Consider the following 19,088-nt stretch of genomic DNA (forward strand, 5'->3'; position numbering starts at 1 on the left):
CCAGAGGCCTCACGAAAGCTGCCACCATTAGAGGTTCCCGTACGGAAATGGGAGCAGATTACCATGGATTTCATCACGAAGTTACCAAGGACGACTAAAAGGTTTGAGGCTATTAGGTGATCATAGACCGCCTGACCAAGATTTCTCATTTTCTTGATATGAAGGAGAGCTCTTCGACCAAGAAATTGGCCGATATCTACGCTCGAGAGGTGGTTTCTCGTTACAGTGTGCCTATTTCTATATCGATACATTCAATTTACTTATAGGGTTTGGACGAGGTTCCATGAGGACTTTGGTACTCGACTGCATTTCAGCATCACCTATCATCTGCAGACACATGAGTAGAGTGAACGGACCATTCAGGCACTTGAGACATGTTGAGAGCCTGCATCATTGATTTTGGTGGGAGTTGGTATTCCTATCTTCCCTTGGCGGAATTTTCATAGCACAACAACAATAATTCCAACATTGGTGCACCTCCTTTCGAGCTCCTTTATGGGAAGAAATTTTGGACCCCGATTTGTTGGGAAAGGTCAGAAGGAGGGTCATAGAGAGCACTGAGGTGGTGCTTAAGATGAAATAACTTATTTAGCAGGTCAGATAGAGATTGTAGACATCATAGAGTCGACAGAAGAGTTATGCAGACCGACATGGATCTGAGTTGGTGTTTCAGGTCGAGGATATGGTGTTACTGAAGGTGTCTCCACGGAGGGGTGTTATTCGTTTCAGGAAGCAGTGTAATCTAGACTCCCGATTCATAAGATTGTTCTGAGTGATTGATATGGTGGGCAAGATGGTGTACCGGTTGGATTTATTGGAGGAGACAACCATATTTATAACACTTTCCATCTCTCTTAGCTTCAGAAGTGTTTAGTGGATGATTCAATGATAGTGTCTCTAGACGATATCCTGGTTGATGAGCAACTGAATTTTGTGGAGAGTCCAATATCCATCTTGGATAAGGGGATAAATGCCTTGCACAACAAGGTGGTGTCCTTGGTAAAGACACAGTGGCAGCACTAGAAGGGCTCTTTGTTGACTTGGGAGCCCGAAGAGGAGATGTGCGAGCACGACCCAGATCTGTTTGTAGCTATGAATTTCAAGGACAAAATCTAATTCGCATGGGGTAGAACTATAACACCTGAACCATATATGAGTTTATGTTGTGCATGTTAAGCATTAGAGGTTTGGTTTTGTGTTTTCGTCCTTTTGTGGCATGGTGAGTAGCTTACCCCGCCATGGTAATTATTAATTCTACGGAGCAACACTGCAATGGGCTCAAAACCCTAGGCTTCGAAACTCGAGCCTTATTTAAAGAATGATGGGGCTAGGGTTCCCCCCAAACCCAGCCTCCACTTTTTCCGTAAAGAATTTCCTCAAAACCCTTGCCTCCTTTAATGTTCTAATCCTCTTTTTATGTGTTGTGGTTTTCTTGAAGGAAGATCATCACCCTTTCAAGATTGTACGTGTTTCTAAGACGTGATCCATCAACATGTGCATCTTCTGGACCTTTGTAAGTGTTCAAATTCCTAGCTTGATGGCTTAAACTGCATAGATCTAGCATTTTATGGAATTTTAAGTCCTTTTTAATGGTTTAGTTGGAGTTTAAGGAAAAAATCAATATAAAGCTTTCAACTTTATCAACCTTGAGTCCCTGGAGTGTTTAATCTTTTAGATCTGGAGATAAAGTGTGATCTGGATCCATGCAATGAATAAAGGTCATATCTTTATCATTTTGACCTAAGATGGTGTAGAACTTGCATGGAGTGTGTATATTCATAAAGTTATATTTTTTGAACTCATTTTAGTTCATTAAAGCCTTATGGAGAGTTTGAGGCCAGGACTTAACAAATTAAAGACTTAATAAAGATTTGATTTTTGTAGGCGAACTGTAGCATGGCCAAGGGCTGACCACAATGGAAACGACGTGATGGAAAGTTGTAACGCGAGCATTCTGACTTATAGCTACCACGACATGACCATGGAGTTGGCCATGACATGATGACTAGACTGTTGAGTTTGACCTATAACTTTTGCCTAAGTTTTACTTTAGGTCACACATTAGTGTTTTAGGTTATAGACTGAGGTTTGACCTTTAAATACACGTTTAGGTGGTTGTTGTTGGATTAATGTCTAAGTCCATAACTATATTTGGTATGTACTTGACCCGACCCGGCATGGTCCATTTGGGTTGCACTTCACCGACACAATTTATATGGATAATCTTTTGAGAATAGTATGTTTATGATTAATATTAATATATTATAAGTTCTAATATATTAATATGGAATCATATTATTTAATTAGTATTGATCAAGAATTAATTTAGAATTAACTAAGTGATCAAAATGAACTAATTAAATATGGACTCTTGTATATATGGAATGGGCCAAGTTCATTTAGGTTGGGCTAAGCTTTCATGGATAGTCCATGGAGTGTTTAACCCATGGATCATATGAAATGAAAGGTCATGGGTTTAACCCTATTCTCCATACTATATAAAGATGTCCTTGGTTGGTGAAATTGGCACTAGTGTGGATACACTAAAGAAGGGCTAGCCAATTTCACTAGAGAGAACCAAGTAATCATATTCTCTAAAGTATTCCAAGGTGTCTTGGTGATTTGTGATTCCACTTGAGGCTTCCACACTATTGGGGCTAAGCTCTTAAAGCTTGAAGACATCAAGCTACATCAAGAGGTATGTATTCTATCTTGTTACATTCATAGTTTTTGTATGCTAGATTAGGATAATACCTTGGATGTTCTTATTTGCATGTATAATAGAGAAAACATAGATCCAAGGTATTTAGGGTTGCATGTACACTTAGGAAGTGTTAGAATGCTCAAAACCCAACAGTGGTATCAGAGCCTAGGCTTGTTTTCTTGTTATACTTGCAAAAGGAGCTGAAAAAAACGAGTTTTGATGCTGTCTGCCCAGCAGACTCGCCGAGTCCATGAATGGACTCGCCGAGTCCAAGGCAAAAAGCATCCAACTCGCCAAGTTGGTTCGTGCACTCGACGAGTTGGACCCCCAGACAGCATAAACTCGACTTTTTTGGCTAGAAATGGACTAGGAACATTACCCTAAGTTGTTTTTGAACTTATAAACGTGTTTTTTGATGTGGTAATGTTCATGCTAATCCATTTTCAAAGATAATTGCCAATAGATTCATGTTTTGTATTAGTTTAAGGTTTAGATTAATTACATGGAAAAGTTTGATTTGAATTATCTTGTTCTTATGAGTTGCTTAGATTAATAGAAAAGTTAATTGAAATAGTTGTTTTCAATCCATTTTAATCTAAGAGTTGAGTTTAAAATGTGTTTGTGTAACTTGTCCTCAAGTTACATGAAAAGTCACATTTAAGACTCATAAAACTCATAAAAGTTGGAAATGGTTACAAAATGAAGAGTCTTGTGTCATTGAATAATTTTTTATGACTCCATAACTTGTCCTCAAGTTATGGAATTTCAAGAGTCACTTCATTAAAGGAAAATATGTAACCATAATTAAATCCATAAGTTATAAAATAAAGAAAAGTTAATTCTTTTATTAGTTTAAAGTCTTCCATAACTTGTCCTCAAGTTATGGAACTTGAAGAGTTTTTGGATTAAAACTACTTTAAACACATAAGTTATGGAATTAATTAGTTTTGAATAGTTTCAAAACTTGCCCTCAAGTTTTGGAATTTGAAAAGTTTTCCTTATGAATACTTTAATTCCAAGTTAGCCCTTAGAATTTTAAAAGTTAAAATTCAACCCTTATACTTTATAATATTATAAGTTATTAATATATATATATATGTATAAGAGTAAAGTCAGTCTTACCGCTAGTACGCCTCATTCACGAAGCCGGTCTATAAGGTGGGTATAAGGTTGTTGCCTATAAAATGGCAACTTAATGGGTGTCCACTCTCACCCACCGCTTGCTTGACCGGTGGAGGGTCGTTAGCCGAACGGGTTTGACAAGACTATAATTCTCCTTCATTAAAAGTATTAATGATAATACTAAGTAACTAAACTCTTAATAATACCCAATCTTAGTTACTTAGGAAAAATGTGAATAAGGTGCTAACCCATGAAATTACACTTTACACTTTGTCTAAGTCGTTAGTGGAGCGTGTGTGGTTAACCGGCACACTAACTTGGACTTAACAAGGTAGGTAAAGGGTGACTTAATATTTATCATAGTATCGATGGAGCGTGTGTGGTTAACCGGCACATCGATTGAGGGGTAATTTATTAAGGGTACCAAGTGATTTGCATGGTTACTTCACACCTTGTTTTGTGATCCTCGGCATCCCAGTCACAAAACCTGAAGGGCACACTCGAGATTGAAACATGCCTTTGAACAGTTCAATGAATCTCAAAGATCTAGGAGTTTCAAAACCAATTAAAACCTAATAATACATTTCGTTTATCTTGGTGGAAATTGGTGAATCGTCATTCACCTACCTTCAAATATTTTATAGCTTGGATTACGGCATACCTCTTCTAAGTTATAAAATAGTTTGTTGGGTCCTAGCCTTAATATTTCATATTGGGTGTCATATTAAGGACTTTAAATCAACTATCTTGAATATCTCCCAAAAGTTGTCTGGTTTAGGCACCTATGATCTTCCCAAATCTCTTGAAACAAGGTTTCCTAATGAAGATGATGTCCCATGGATATCGTACTTCTTTCTCCTCCTCTAACTATTCTCCCTAACCCACAAGTTCTTGAAAAGTTTAAGGTCACTCAAGCCCTATTGGCAAGGCAAGGTCTAGGTGTGAACACATCTTGGAGATGTAGTCACATATTGACAAGCCGGGAGAGTTGGGTGTCAAAGTCTTAAGAAAGTCGGTGGTTCAATCACTTTCTAAGTCACATAGTGAGTTCCTTTGGGACACCTATGAAACAGACTATGACAAGACCCTTAATGATCTTATCTATTTGCTAAGATCAACTTCCTAAAACTTTATGGACATTGACAATGATGACATTGGATATCTAGTAAAGCTCTCTCTTCCCGATGGAAAGGGATCAGCCATAGTCAACTCGGTTGACCAAATGGTAAAGAGAAAAGCTAAGTCTGTGATAGTCTCGTGTACCATTATCAAAGGGTCCATATATTTGTATTGCCAAAGAAAGGGGCATTGGTTGCGAAGCTGCCAAAATTTACCTAAGGATGTTAAAGTCAATAAGTTTGACTCTACTTCAGGTAAAGTCCACTATCTAACTCTGTTAAGTTTCTATTCTGAGATTCTTGATACATGATGTGACTGGGTCACATGGTGATGTTTTAAGAATTAAAGAAAAGTGAAGAAACTTAAAGAAAGAATATGTTGAATCTGATCGCATAGATGGATTTCTATCGCATAGTTTGAAAAATCGGATTCTTGAGCTACTTCTTAGGAGTTATGAGATATTGCTTAAGGAATAGATAACAACAAGTTTTCATATGGATTGTAAGGATAAGTTTTTCCGCAAAGTTTTAAAATAAAAGAAAATTTTTTGATTTTATTTATTTTAAAATATCCTTACAATGGCTTTTGAGGAAAAATTGTTGCTTATATGATTCCATTAAGAGCAAGAGTGGAAATATGAAGTTGATTCTTTCATTTGTGGTAATGTCTATATTTACCAAATAAGGAAAGATTCTCATCATCCAAGTTTCATTTGGACCGGAACTTGGAATCATGCAAGTTCTATAGCATGATGAATGAGAACTTTCAAGTATTGGAAAATTAAGACTAATTACTCGGTCACATGGATGTGTGAGTCAAGTAATGGACTAAGGGATTGAGTACATAGTCTTGTGCACTGGTCAAGTCCACCACAAAAGATTGATAATACTATTCGTCATAGTTTACTAAAGCTCAGTAAATATGATTATACTTACAAGCTTAAGTGTAACTCTAAGACATTGGAAAAGGTTCCAATGTATGACAGAGCGAATAAGAAGAATCAAATTAGGCAGAAGGATAAAAGTTTCTCAAATTTGAAAAGATGGGAGAGTACTTTAGTATCAGTTTTGTGATCATCTTAATGATTAAGAAACCATATCAAAATTATTTCTCTAAGAAAATCTTAGTGCATTCTTATGACTAAGAAGAGGAACTTGAATTGTTGAAATGGTTAAATCAAGAAGATGAGTCATACTTCGTTCCAATACAAGTCTTAGAGTCATACTCCAAGATTGTAACTTGAGTGACATGTCTTAAAGAAGGTTTAAAACACTTGTCAAATGTAAGAGTAAAAGTTTTCTACTCTTGTACATTTGAAATTGGTAAGTTGTGATGTTTTGGATAAAACAAAGATCAACTTAGGCCAATTGTGTGAAGTGTTTGTCTTGATCAGAATCCACACTATCTCTTGGATATTTGACAAGGGAGTCTTATAGGTCAAGAGGACAGTGGGAGTCTTAAAGGTCTTGAAAGTCTCAAGAACTAATCAAGAATAAAACCTGAAGTTCTTCACTAGCACACGACTTGAGGTTTATAACCTATCGTGTTGACATATTCTGTGCCCATTCCAGTTAAAGTTGGTTTTGCATATGAGTTCTTAAAGTTCTCAATGTGTTGCACAAACAACTTGGAAGCAATGGCAGGCCCTTGAACTGCCAGGTGGCAAGAATTTAAGATTGAGTTCAGTCCATATGAGTTCGGATTTGTCATTATCCTTGTCTTGTGACTATGATTTTGACAATTCACATGGATAAGAACACATACACCATTAAATCTAAGTGTCATAAGGTTTCTCTCCGATTCATGAAAATGATGGTGAGGAAACACTTTCACTAAGTAGATTTTAGCTAGATAGCAATTGTGATATTTGCATTCTCAAAGTTGTTAGTGGAGCGTGTGTGGTTTACCGGCACACTAACCTGAACTTGTGAGAAGTGGCAAAAAGGTCTAACCATTATGATTACGGCATACCTCTTCATAATTGTTTAGACTCACAAGTGTGCTATCTAAGGGAAGGTGTATGATTTTGATAAAGTCTTATCAAAACAATCTAGTATCAGAAATCTGAACTTTGGTAAGAAAGTCAATGAAGTATTGATTTCTAGAAGTCCAGCTGATTTCTGGGTACATGTCAAAGCTAGTGGGAGCATAAGTGTTATGCTAATAATCATCATGTTAGTGGGAGCATGATAATTATGATAAGTATTGCAAGTTAGCAATGTTAATTATAGAAAAACAAAAGTTTCAATTGGGAAAGAGTTGTTTTGCTATAATTAAGGGAGAGGAAATTATACTTCATCTCAAATCTATAAGCTTAGATCGTGAGGTTTTAATCATTTAGTCAAGGATATATATGAATTTCATGTTGGAATGGCTCAACATAAGGAAATTCTGTATATGGGTCCATTATTTGCGTTCTAAAATTCGATTATGATTACGGCATCCATTTTCATAATCTGAATTATGAGAACTTGGCAAATAGAAATGGAAATGTTATAGCAAAAGATTGGTTTAGTCTTTATGTGAGACATCATGAATCGTGTCCCATATGCTTCGGATATAGGATCGATTACATGTGCTATATTCATCCTTTTTCTAAAATTTTCCAAATGCCTGGGGCATTAAGGAGGGAAAAGGTTTAGAACTGGATATGACTAAAAGGATTAAACAATTGTCGAGGACAATCTAAGGTTTACCAAAGGTTGTTTACTCAAGGACAATTGGAAGTATAGTGATAATTCTGGAAGGACCATATAGACATAATCTGTAAGGAGGCAACTCTTGTTCAGAAGTGATAGTCAAAATGGAATCTGGAAATGTTTCAAAGTTAGATTTTTCAATCTGTGTAAGATTAAGGAAACTTAATGCAAGAAGGATGTTTCCAAGGAGCTGATCTCCTTTGGAATACTCTGTAATGATTGTTGCCAAGTCTTTGTGAGTTTGTGCATAATCGTTACAAGAGGATCAATGCATATAAGTTTAGAATCTAACAGATTTCAGTAAATGGCATGAATTTGGAATTCTTGCATTTGCAGTAAGGATTTGGGAATGTGGAAAGAGAATCATTGAAGCTATGTTCAATTGATCTAGTTCACAAAGTAAAGATCATAGACAAACATAGTATGCATACTTGGTGTGTGGCATGACTAGTGTTTAAGAAAACATAGTGTACATGCTTGGAGCATGGGACAACTATTGTTTTAAATTCAAGAATAAAGTTGATAGCTGAAACAGTATACAATGAATAATGTGTAATCATATGGTGATAAATAAAAGGTGTTTTATTTATGTTCAAAGGGTTGATACCATATTGGATTAAATTATTATTGTGTTTCATTTTGCATGTTTTGACTTCCCGAATAAACTGGGTTATTCTTCCGGAATGACTAAGTTATTCAAACCATCCACAGTCGGTCATATGTTGGAAGTAGATATGAATTAAGACTGTCATGATGGGTTGTAGAGGTCTAAGGTGTTGGACAAGGCTACAACAATCATGAGTGCTCATAAGTTCTGAGTATTGCATTCAACCCGCGCTCATTGGAATCACTTCATGGATTTTATCACGAGTGATCATGAGACGATAATATCTTATATTCTTCAAACCTAGAGATATGAGTTGTTACTATGAGTTGATAGTACATTGATTGCACGAAAACGCATACGGTAACTCGGTGTTATAAAACGTGCCTTTGTGTATGATTCAACAAGTAGTAGAACAAGCCATATGAGTCGAAGTTTATCCGTTCCTTTTACCTTCGGGATAAAAGCGATATTTGTGGGCCCCTCGATGATTTGATGATGACAAATGGAAGTGCTCGGCCGGGCCAGGACTGATTTGATTTGTTCAATTAGTCAGTCGTCATAAATCGCAAATCGGGAAACAACTAATGGACAGAGAGAATGATTATAATCCATGTCTCAGTCCATATGATATCTAGAATGGAGGAATATATGATCCCTTATCTAATGGACAAGTCATTGACAAAGGTCAGAGTTCACCGACAAGGTCGGAGTTCGATAGCGGCTTTAAGAGCTACGATTGCCAGTTAGGTTTGAAGTCATACGCAATAATAGTTTTAGACTTATCCAAGTGGGAGACTATTGGATTAATTTCTAAGTCCATAACTATATTTGGTATGTACTTGACCCGACCCGACATGGTCCATTTGGGTTGCACTTCACCGACACAATTTATATGGATAATCTTTTGAGAATAGTATGTTTATGATTAATATTAATATATTATAAGTTCTAATATATTAATATGGAATCATATTATTTAATTAGTATTGATCAAGAATTAATTTAGAATTAATTAAGTGATCAAAATGAACTAATTAAATATGGACTCTTGTATATATGGAATGGGCCAAGTTCATTTAGGTTGGGCTAAGCTTTCATGGATAGTCCATGGAGTGTTTAACCCATGGATCATATGAAATGAAAGGTCATGGGTTTAACCCTATTCTCCATACTATATAAAGATGTCCTTGGTTGGTGAAATTGGCACTAGTGTGGATACACTAAAGAAGGGCTAGCCAATTTCACTAGAGAGAACCAAGTAATCATATTCTCTAAAGTATTCCAAGGTGTCTTGGTGATTTGTGATTCCACTTGAGGCTTCCACACTATTGGGGCTAAGCTCTTAAAGCTTGAAGACATCAAGCTACATCAAGAGGTATGTATTCTATCTTGTTACATTCATAGTTTTTGTATGCTAGATTAGGATAATACCTTGGATGTTCTTATTTGCATGTATAATAGAGAAAACATAGATCCAAGGTATTTAGGGTTGCATGTACACTTAGGAAGTGTTAGAATGCTCAAAACCCAACAGTTGTTGCATCTGCCTTTGCATGTTGTGAGTTGTAGAGGTTTTCTGCTTGGTCTGTGAGGTGAGTATTCTTAATGTGTTGCTTATATCCAATTACTGTATGTGAGTTGCTGATAGCTTAAGGTTGCTAATAACCTAAGTTGTTGTAATCAAGTTGTTGATAGCTTGGGGTTGCTGATAACCCAAACGAATACTTGTGAGCTGCTAATAGCACGGGGTTGCTGATAACTCATATGGTTGCTAATAACCTGCAATTTTCTTATATATTTTGCTATGTTGGGTTGTATGTGATACTTTGGGGAACTCACTAAGCTTTGGCTCATAGTGGTGGACTTAAATGCTTCAAGTATTTTTAAGAATCAAGGCAAAGTGAAGGCGTGAATATAGACACCATCCAGTAGACTTCATGATTTGATAGATTCTATGTTATGATACTCTGATTTTGATTTTGTGTTGTGAAACAATTACGTTTATGGCATTTAATTTTTATGAAAATGACTTTTATCTATTTTAAAAAAAATGAAATTTTCATGATGGTTTTTGGAATTTACATATGAAGAGAATGTTGATATAAGTATTGCAACTTGATGATGAGGGTCACCATGTTACTTTTGGTGATCATTAATGGAAGGTAACTAAGGGAAACTTTGTGGTTGCTAAAGGTAAAAAAACGGGGTACACTTTGCATGATGAAGGTTTTTGACAATGAAGCAACGCGGTGGATGAAGCAGGGGCATGAACTCTTTGGAACCAACTACTTGGACATATGAGTGAGAAGGGATGAAGATTCTTGTCTCCAAAGGGAATATTCCAAAATTGAAGATGGGTCAACCATTCAAGGCCGGGAAGTTAGAGTTAGTGCATTCAGATGTATACAATCCAGCTTGGTTTCTTAAGTGGGAGGCTCCAGGTATTATGTCACTTTTATGGACAAGTGCAAAAGAAAATTTTGGGTTTATTTCTTGAAGAACAACTATGAGGTATTCGATAATATAAAGTGTAGAGAATGAAACAGGTCTGAAGATCAAGTGTTTGAAATCAGATAATGGGCATGAATACAACAACAAAGATTTGTTGATTATTGTGTTGAACATCGGATCATAATTCGGAAACTGGTTTCAAAAACACCCTAAAAAATGGTGTGGCTGAGAGAATGAACTCTATACTGAACAAGAGGGAAAAAAGCATGAGACTACATGTAGTGCTACCGAAAATGTTTTGGCCAGATATCAGCATATTTAATCAATAAATGACCCCAGTCCCTATAGGGTTCAAAATTCTAAAAGAGGAATGGCAGGGTCGTGATTTTTTTCTCAGACACTTGAAAGTGTTTGGTTGCGTCTTTATATCAACATCAAGAATTCTAAAAGAGATAAGCTTGAGGCGAAGGAAAGGAAGTATGCCTTCATAGGCTACAAATTATATGACATGGGTTACCGATTATGGGATAAAAAAATAAAAGGGTTATCAGAATCCGTGATGTGATATTCAATGAAAGTGCCTTACACAAGGATGATATTTCAATAAGCATCAAGAATGAAAAGAAAGCAAAAGTTAGAGATCAAGTTGAGTTTAATGAAATTTCAAATGACAACATTGTAATGCCTATCGACACCCCTAAGTTAGGTGAAAGTTTAGGAAGTAATGGGAACTCAAGAAGAGGACGAGGAATTTGGAATGAGTGGGAGTGACACTGAATGAGCAGTTGTGGATAATGAATCTGAAGCAACAAAGTCAGCAACAAGTGGACTCCGTAGATCCACTCGATTCCGCAGACCTCTATTGCGATATTCCTCATCGGAAAACTACTTATTGCTACTAGAGAATGGTGAACCTAAATTTTATCTAGAGGTTTTGATAATGAAATAATACATACAATGGAAGGAGGATATTGAAGAAGAATTAAGCTCACTTGAAAAGAACCAGACTTGGTCATTGGTCGAGTTACCAGTAGGGAAGAAAGCACTACATAACATTTGGATGTTTTGGATCAAATATGAGATAGATGGCAGCAAGAGGTACAAGGCTTTATTGGTGGTCAAAGGGTTCCAACAGAATATATGAGTTCATTACAATGACATCTTCTCTCCAGTTGTGAAGATGGCCACTATCATACTATTATTGGCTATTGTGGCTGTAAAAGATCTCCATCTTGAGCAGCTAGATGTAAAAACAACTTTTCTTCATGGTAACCTAGAAGAATACATCTACATGGAATAACCACATGGTTTTACCATAGTAGGCAAGGAATATATGGTGTGCAAGTTGAAGAAAATTGTGGATGAGTTAAAGCAAGCCCTAAGCCAATGGTACTTGAAGTTTGATAGCTTCATGCAGAAAAATGGGTACAAGAGATGCGAGATGGATCAGTTTTGTTACTTAAAGAAGTTAAGTTTTCATACATTATTCTCTTATTGTATGTTGGTGACATGGTAATTATTGGAGCAAACATGTAGGAGATCAACAAGCTGAAAAAGCAGTTGTCTGGAGAGTTCGAGATGAAGTACCTAGGGGCTGATTAGCAGATATTGGGCATGAGAAGAGTCAGAGACAAAGCTGCAGGTACTTTGAAACTTTCCCAAGAAAAGTACATCAAGAAAGTTCGAGAGAAGCTCAACATGGCTGATGCGAAACCCAAAAGTACACCTTTGGGGAGTCACTTGAAACATTCCCTTAAAAAGGAAGAAGACAAAGAAAATATGGCTAAAGTCTCTTATGCCTCATCATTTGGTAGCTTGATGTATGCAATGGTATGCACCATACCAAATATTGCTCATGCAGTACGGGTTGTGAGTCGTTTTATGTCTAATCTAGGCAAAGAGCATTAGTAAGGGGTCAAGTGGTTGGTATGCTACTTAAAGGGTACTTCCAAGGTTGCCTTATGTTTATGAAGAAAAAATGGTAGATTTAGAAGGTTTTGCTGATGCAAATTTAGGAGGCTGTATGGATTCAGGAAAAAGCACAATCGGATATATATGTTTTTATAGTTGGAGGTACTACAATCAGTTATATGTCCAGTTTACAAAAGAGTGTTGCTCTTTTGACCATAGAAGCGGAGTATATGGCTATTATAGAAGCAAGCAAGGAGCTTATATGGTTGAATAATTTCTTATCAAAACTTGGTATGCAGCTGGAAGATTGTGTACTGTATTTTGATAACCAAAGTACAGTTCATTTGGCAAAGAATCTAGCATTTCATAATAGGATGAAACATATTCAAATGAAGTATCACTTTATTTGTGAATTGATAATTGATGGAACCTTGGATTTCAAGTTGTGCACAACTTCAACTGGCCTTTCTAGTACTTGAAGAGAAAGTGTGACCAGAGAGAGATGAGGGTTATAGTGTTCTTTTTTTTGAATGGTAGCATATTGCTTATCAGCCTCCAAGTGGGAGACTGTTGTGTGTGGAGGTTGAGTTGCTTATGGATGTCCTTATAAGTAGGCTACTTATTGGAGTCGGCAGGAGCAAGGCTGCTTATTGGCAGAATAAGCAGAGTTGCTTATTGGCAATCTGTAGGAGTAGTTCGAATAAACATGGCTGCTTATTGTCAGAACAAGTAGGGCTACTTATTGACAGTAAGCAGCCAACCTTGCTTAAGCAATTAATTAGTGATCAAGCAGCAGGGCGAGTTTTCTTGTAGGGCATGTCTTTGACTCGAACGTTTAGTAAGGCATGTTTTTTCAGAAATGATTTCGACTCGTGACATTTTTTGGCCCATTATTATTATGTCAATCTCTACCTAAATAGTCTTATTTATTGTAACCTTAATATATTGTACAGAAAAGCCTTTTATGACAGGAAATAAATAATCTCTCTCTCTCTCTCTTTCTCTCTCTGTATCTCTCTCTCTCTCGTATTTGCAGTGGTCGTAGTCGATCATCCCGATCGTGTGAACCACATAAATTGGTAAGTCTTGTTCTTATTGATTTTGCATTTATTACTGTGGTAAGATCTTTGTTGTTTGTCGAAATGTTGTTTTAACCTAACAAAACACTGTTAGTGTTTCAAAATTGGACTCCTATGTAGACCTTGGACGGGTTGATGTGGGTAGCTCATATGATGTATGTTACAATTTTTTCATACATATATAAAAACATGCATAAACATATACACACATCTCGTGAAACTATAACTCCTACAAGTCTTATCAACCTCTTTCATCAATTTTGACCTAATGCATGCTATCATAGAGCTTTCTTTTCTCCCAAAAGGTACTTATAACTCCTAGAAGTCTAATAAGCCCCTTTCATCAATTTTGACCTAATGGATGTTATCAACCCCTTTCATCAATTTTGACCTAATAAAATTTAATGTTTGTTATTTTGGTTTTGTTTCAATAAACTAGTAAAAGAGATAGCTTTTAGATGAAAATATATCTTTTAATTGAAAAGGTTGTTTATGCATTTAATATACCATGTTTATGAATTTACAACGTTTTCTAATTTTTTTTATTTTAATGTTAAGAAAATAGCAACAATGGCGACAAATAGCAATATGAGCGACACTTTTAGATGCGACATATTAGCAGCGACAAGTAAGCAATCGTGGTGACGCTGACAGGGGAGAAATTAAACGACGACTTTTGAGAATTTGAATGAAGCATTAGCGGTGAATTTTCCCCTATTGCCATTTACTCTTGTAGTGGTTGATGATGGGGGAGGGATGATGACATGAAGAAAGGCAAAATTTTGGTCGAAGAATAGAGAATGAATAACACCATTATCTATTGTTTCATTTTTCTCCTAAATATTAAATAATATTCAAAGGCTGAGTAATCATAAACCATAGAAGATAAATTACTCTAAAAGCAAGAATTATGATTGTTCTAGTTAAGATATGTTTTTTAGTTAAGATGAGAAAATATCCAAAAGTAAAAGATAATTGTAAGTACAAACCTATTTTTTCCCAAACTTCACCATTCATGTCTAATCAGTGTGAATGTGATATAGTGGTCACGTCCTGAATTATGGCTATATCAATCAATGTCTAAGGAAAGAATTGCTCTTTTGAATTAGCTTATGCTTCGGTTTTGGGGAACTACCAATAAGTTTGACTCATGTGTCAACATTTTGGTTCTTGATATCATCAAGGTTATGCTTTGTCTTTGCTATCTTCTTTGCATGGTTTGAGGTTTCTCCATTGAAAGTTATTTACAAGTTATAATGATATGTAGTCTTGATTTTATATGCATTATCACTTATAATTTTCAAAAAATAAAAAGGCTAAGATGCCTAAGGATACCATGTCCTAAAACAACCTACTAGAAGCCTCTGGCTGTGTAAGCGAATCCAAACATGAGATCGTGTGTTATGTAATACCCACAATTTGGAGTAAGAGAATTTTGGCCTCAAAGTATGAAAAATATTATTAAAATATTCATTTTTTAAAATGTGGAACCAAGATTAGAATAGTAAACAAATGGGAAGTGATTTGTGCACAACAATTTTTTTTCCATACACAACAATTTATGCTTTATGGAGTTGTACAATACAACACTTGAATACACAAATTGTTGTGTATGGAAAAATTTTGTTTTGTACGAATCAGTTCCCGTAATATGATGAATCATGATGGAAACTACCCTATATTGATAACTAAGGTATGATAGAAATTAAAAGTTCAAAGCTATGTTTGTATTTAAACCTTAAGTGTTATGAAATGGTGGAAATTTGTGACATGTCATAACTATCAGTTCTTTGTGGGAGGTAAGTAAGTTATAATTAAGAGTTTTGGGAAGTAATGGATATACATAAATATTTAGAAGATGGAAAATATTGACAAATAGGAAAAAACATCCATGGTGTTTATCTGTATTTGTGTTTGGGAGAGAGAGAAACAAAAAAGGAGAACTAACTATTTTCGGATTCACACATATTTGGAAGTAAGAGATCCTATTCTGAAGCTCTCAGGTAGTCATCGTCCTCCGACCGGTATGGTTTTGTTAATGATAAAAATGGAAGAAAATCTTATATATGAATGGTTATTTGGATATTAATTTTTGGATTATGGAAATGATTAGTATTAGAAAAATGTTTAAGATGATTTGAGTCTATCCTTAACAGTGAAAGCCCTTGAAATTGTTTTTTAAGATGATATGCGAAGGGTATGTTTGGCAAAAGTAGCTATTAGCTGGAAGCGGGTAGCGAGTTGTTAGTAGTATGTAGCGCGTAGCTGGTAGCTGGAAGTTGTAGCTTTTATTTGTTATATGGGTGGTTGGACAAAGTAGCTGGAAGCTTTTGAAATACATAAAATTACATAAAAGAACAATTGTTTAAAAATAAATAAATATATTAATATATTTTTAAGGGTATTACGTAAATTTATTTCAAAAGCTCAATAACATTTTGTTAAATGCTATATAAAGTAGCTTTTAGATTGTAGCATTTAGTTTAAACTAAAAGCTAAATGCTCATACTGCCAAACGAAGTTTTTTTTTTTTAAACTAGAGCGCTCTGTCAAAAGCTAAAAGCTAGAAGCTCCCAAACGCTTCCAAAAGCTCCGTGCCAAACACATCCGGAGTTAGAATGATGAAAAGGGGAAAATTCTTAGAGTTTGTACGAAATTAAGATACAAATTCACCGGTATAGGACTCTATATTATATAGCTTATACATGGAACCTAAAGTATTAGAAAGTAATGAAAGATGGTACAAATCATAAGAGGTTGTCTACAACCTATACGAGTATAGGAACATCAAGTAGATCCTCATATAACCTGTATAAAGCCCACTAAGGTAAAGGTATTTTGTAAGAAAATTATACGACCTATTTAGGTTTATGTACGACCTATAAAGGGTTCATATAACATGTAGATCTTTTATATATCATGTATGTTTATTCAATGAATAATATTATGAAAAAGCTTCATCTATGTAGAGTATAAGTCTTATACATGTTTGTAATGACTCAGAGGCAATGGGAGGACCCTATAGGAATGGAAGAGAATTCTAAAACATGATGTATTTAAGGATTATAAGGTGTGATTATTTTGACTCCTCAATTAAAATCGAAATTAGTAGATAATATTTTTCTAAACACATGTTCACAAAGACATTTTATTTATATCCATATGTGCTCATTCATGATATATCCTATGTCATGATGCACACACACACAAACACAAACACACACACACACACACATATATATATATATATATGTGTGTGTGTGTGTGAGAGAGAGAGAGAGAGAGAGAGTTTGTGTGTGTGTATGTGTGTGTTTGTATATGTACTTAAATGTTTATACCATAATGTTTTTGATTTAAATAAGGGATGTCTTTAAATGGTTAGTGCTTGTAATGACTCATGATGTGTGGCTTAAATCATATACATGTTGCATTCATTCATATAAGAATATAGGTGAAATGATGATTCTGGTTCATATATTTGGACTACGTACGGATAACGAAATTTAATATGGATGAGGATAATGTTCATATTTTAGAACATCAACATTAACAATGTGCACTTTGTTCTTACAAACCCTTTATGGGTACATGTGGTTGTGGTTCATATGTTACCTAGTTTCACATTCTTATAGTTCATCTGTTTTGTGTCAATGTTTTGTAGTAACTTACAAACACATGACCATCCACTATTTATTAATGATATCATGTTTTGAATGTCATATTCTACTCTTCTCATAACCTAGTCCAAATATAAAGCAACACTCATGAGATAAAGGATATTGTTTGCTTGTGAGAGTTTTATATTTAAGGCAACATTCCTAGCATGTAGCTGCATTAACCACTTTTAGAGTATGTTGTATGGGGGAGCAAAATTTACATGTTGCATTGCAATTGATTACTTGATTTCCATGTTTGTTATTATTATGACACTGTTTTCTTATTCTGAGGACTTTAGAACTTATTTGATTTGCACTAGATATTGTTGCATAAGAGAGCCTAAAATTTAAGAGAAGAGATATAACCTAGATTCACGTAAGGCGATCATTTCATATTTTTTTGGATCTAGATGCATGAACTTCATTGCAGATATCATCTCTTGATACTTTCCATTATCATCCATAGCAAACCACTGTATATGAAAGAAAATATTAGCAAATCAAGATGTTAACTTTCAAATGACATATCAAACAAGTTTATTTAAGATAAAAATCAAGAAAGATTAGGTCAAATATCAAAATTGATAAGAAAGCATATATTCAATAAACTTGGGTCACCATGAAATCCATCTCCTCCTCCCTTGACCCTTTTGTAATATATATTAATCTTGCCACCGACACTTATTGTTTCATGGCTAAAATCGACTATTAAGACATTCAAACTTAAGTTTCCTCCAAAATTTACTCATTCCTTTACTTTCTTTTATTATGTTTTAATGGCGGAATATCTTATTTCTTTAATATTTTTTTCATATCTTTATTTAGAAGCTTAATTAACATAATTTCTAGTCAATTTTAATTTTTGAAAATTTGGAAAAACATGCAAATTTAGCACCCTCTATAAAATAGGATTTTGAAGCCTTTTATTGCCATCTTTTAATCAATCATACAATTTATTGAAGTATCTATTTTTCATTCTTTTGTTTTGCATCACTATGATTATTATATTGTTAGCTCAGAATTGGACAAACTTACTCAAATATAGACTACTCTAATATCATAATTCTTTCATACAACTTTAGAAATAAACATTAATTAATTTGATTCATTCCTTGTTCTTAGTAGGACATGATTTTTATTGTAGTATTTTATATAGATTATAACTCTACCACTTTTGTAAAAAAAAAGACCTAGTCCTTTTTAAATCATTTGTTAATTTGTGTAGGGGTGCATGCTAATCTTCTCTAAAACATTCTAATTCTTGGGACCTAGTTATGAAGTAACTATGTTTGGTGTGAGTGTCCACATATTCTTTTTCATTACAATTACAGAATGAGAGGCTAATAATAATTCTTCATAACATTATAAATATGTAACATACGAGTAAATTACCACATTTCCCTCATCGACAAGGATTCCACCACTACAGACACGTGAGTATAACTCATCAATGGTAGCATATAATGGAGGATTAAGTGCCGTCATTTGTATGGATTTTATAACTGCATAATTCCTCTGCAATTTAACAACGTGAAACTAAGTTAACTTATCTAGCATAGTAGATAATCTAAGATGTTAATTCATATAGAATAACATTAGGTTCTTAAAATAAGGATAAAAACATCTAATATTGTATAAGAGATCATATACACAATGTTTCTTAAATGAAATTTTTTTATTGGTTCTAGTAAGCAGCTAGTGAAAGAAACATATAATAAATCATATACATAGTCTTTTATC

At 34.8% G+C, this 19,088-nt stretch overlaps 1 protein-coding gene across 1 annotated transcript in view; it reads right to left on the reverse strand.

Annotated features, from left to right (window-relative positions):
* The window catches only part of LOC111909875 (uncharacterized), a 113,533-nt gene extending 94,700 nt beyond the window's left edge, over nt 1-18,833 (reverse strand). The window contains exons 1-2 of the mRNA XM_052769834.1: nt 18,741-18,833; nt 17,715-17,821 (exon numbers count right to left, since the gene is read on the reverse strand). Coding sequence (XP_052625794.1) covers nt 17,715-17,821; nt 18,741-18,833 — 200 coding nt within the window. The remainder of the gene's footprint in view (nt 1-17,714; nt 17,822-18,740) is intronic.
* Nucleotides 18,834-19,088: the final 255 nt, after the last annotated feature.

This window comes from Lactuca sativa, chromosome 3, assembly GCF_002870075.4.
Source record: "Lactuca sativa cultivar Salinas chromosome 3, Lsat_Salinas_v11, whole genome shotgun sequence".
Classification (NCBI taxonomy): Eukaryota; Viridiplantae; Streptophyta; class Magnoliopsida; order Asterales; family Asteraceae; genus Lactuca; species Lactuca sativa.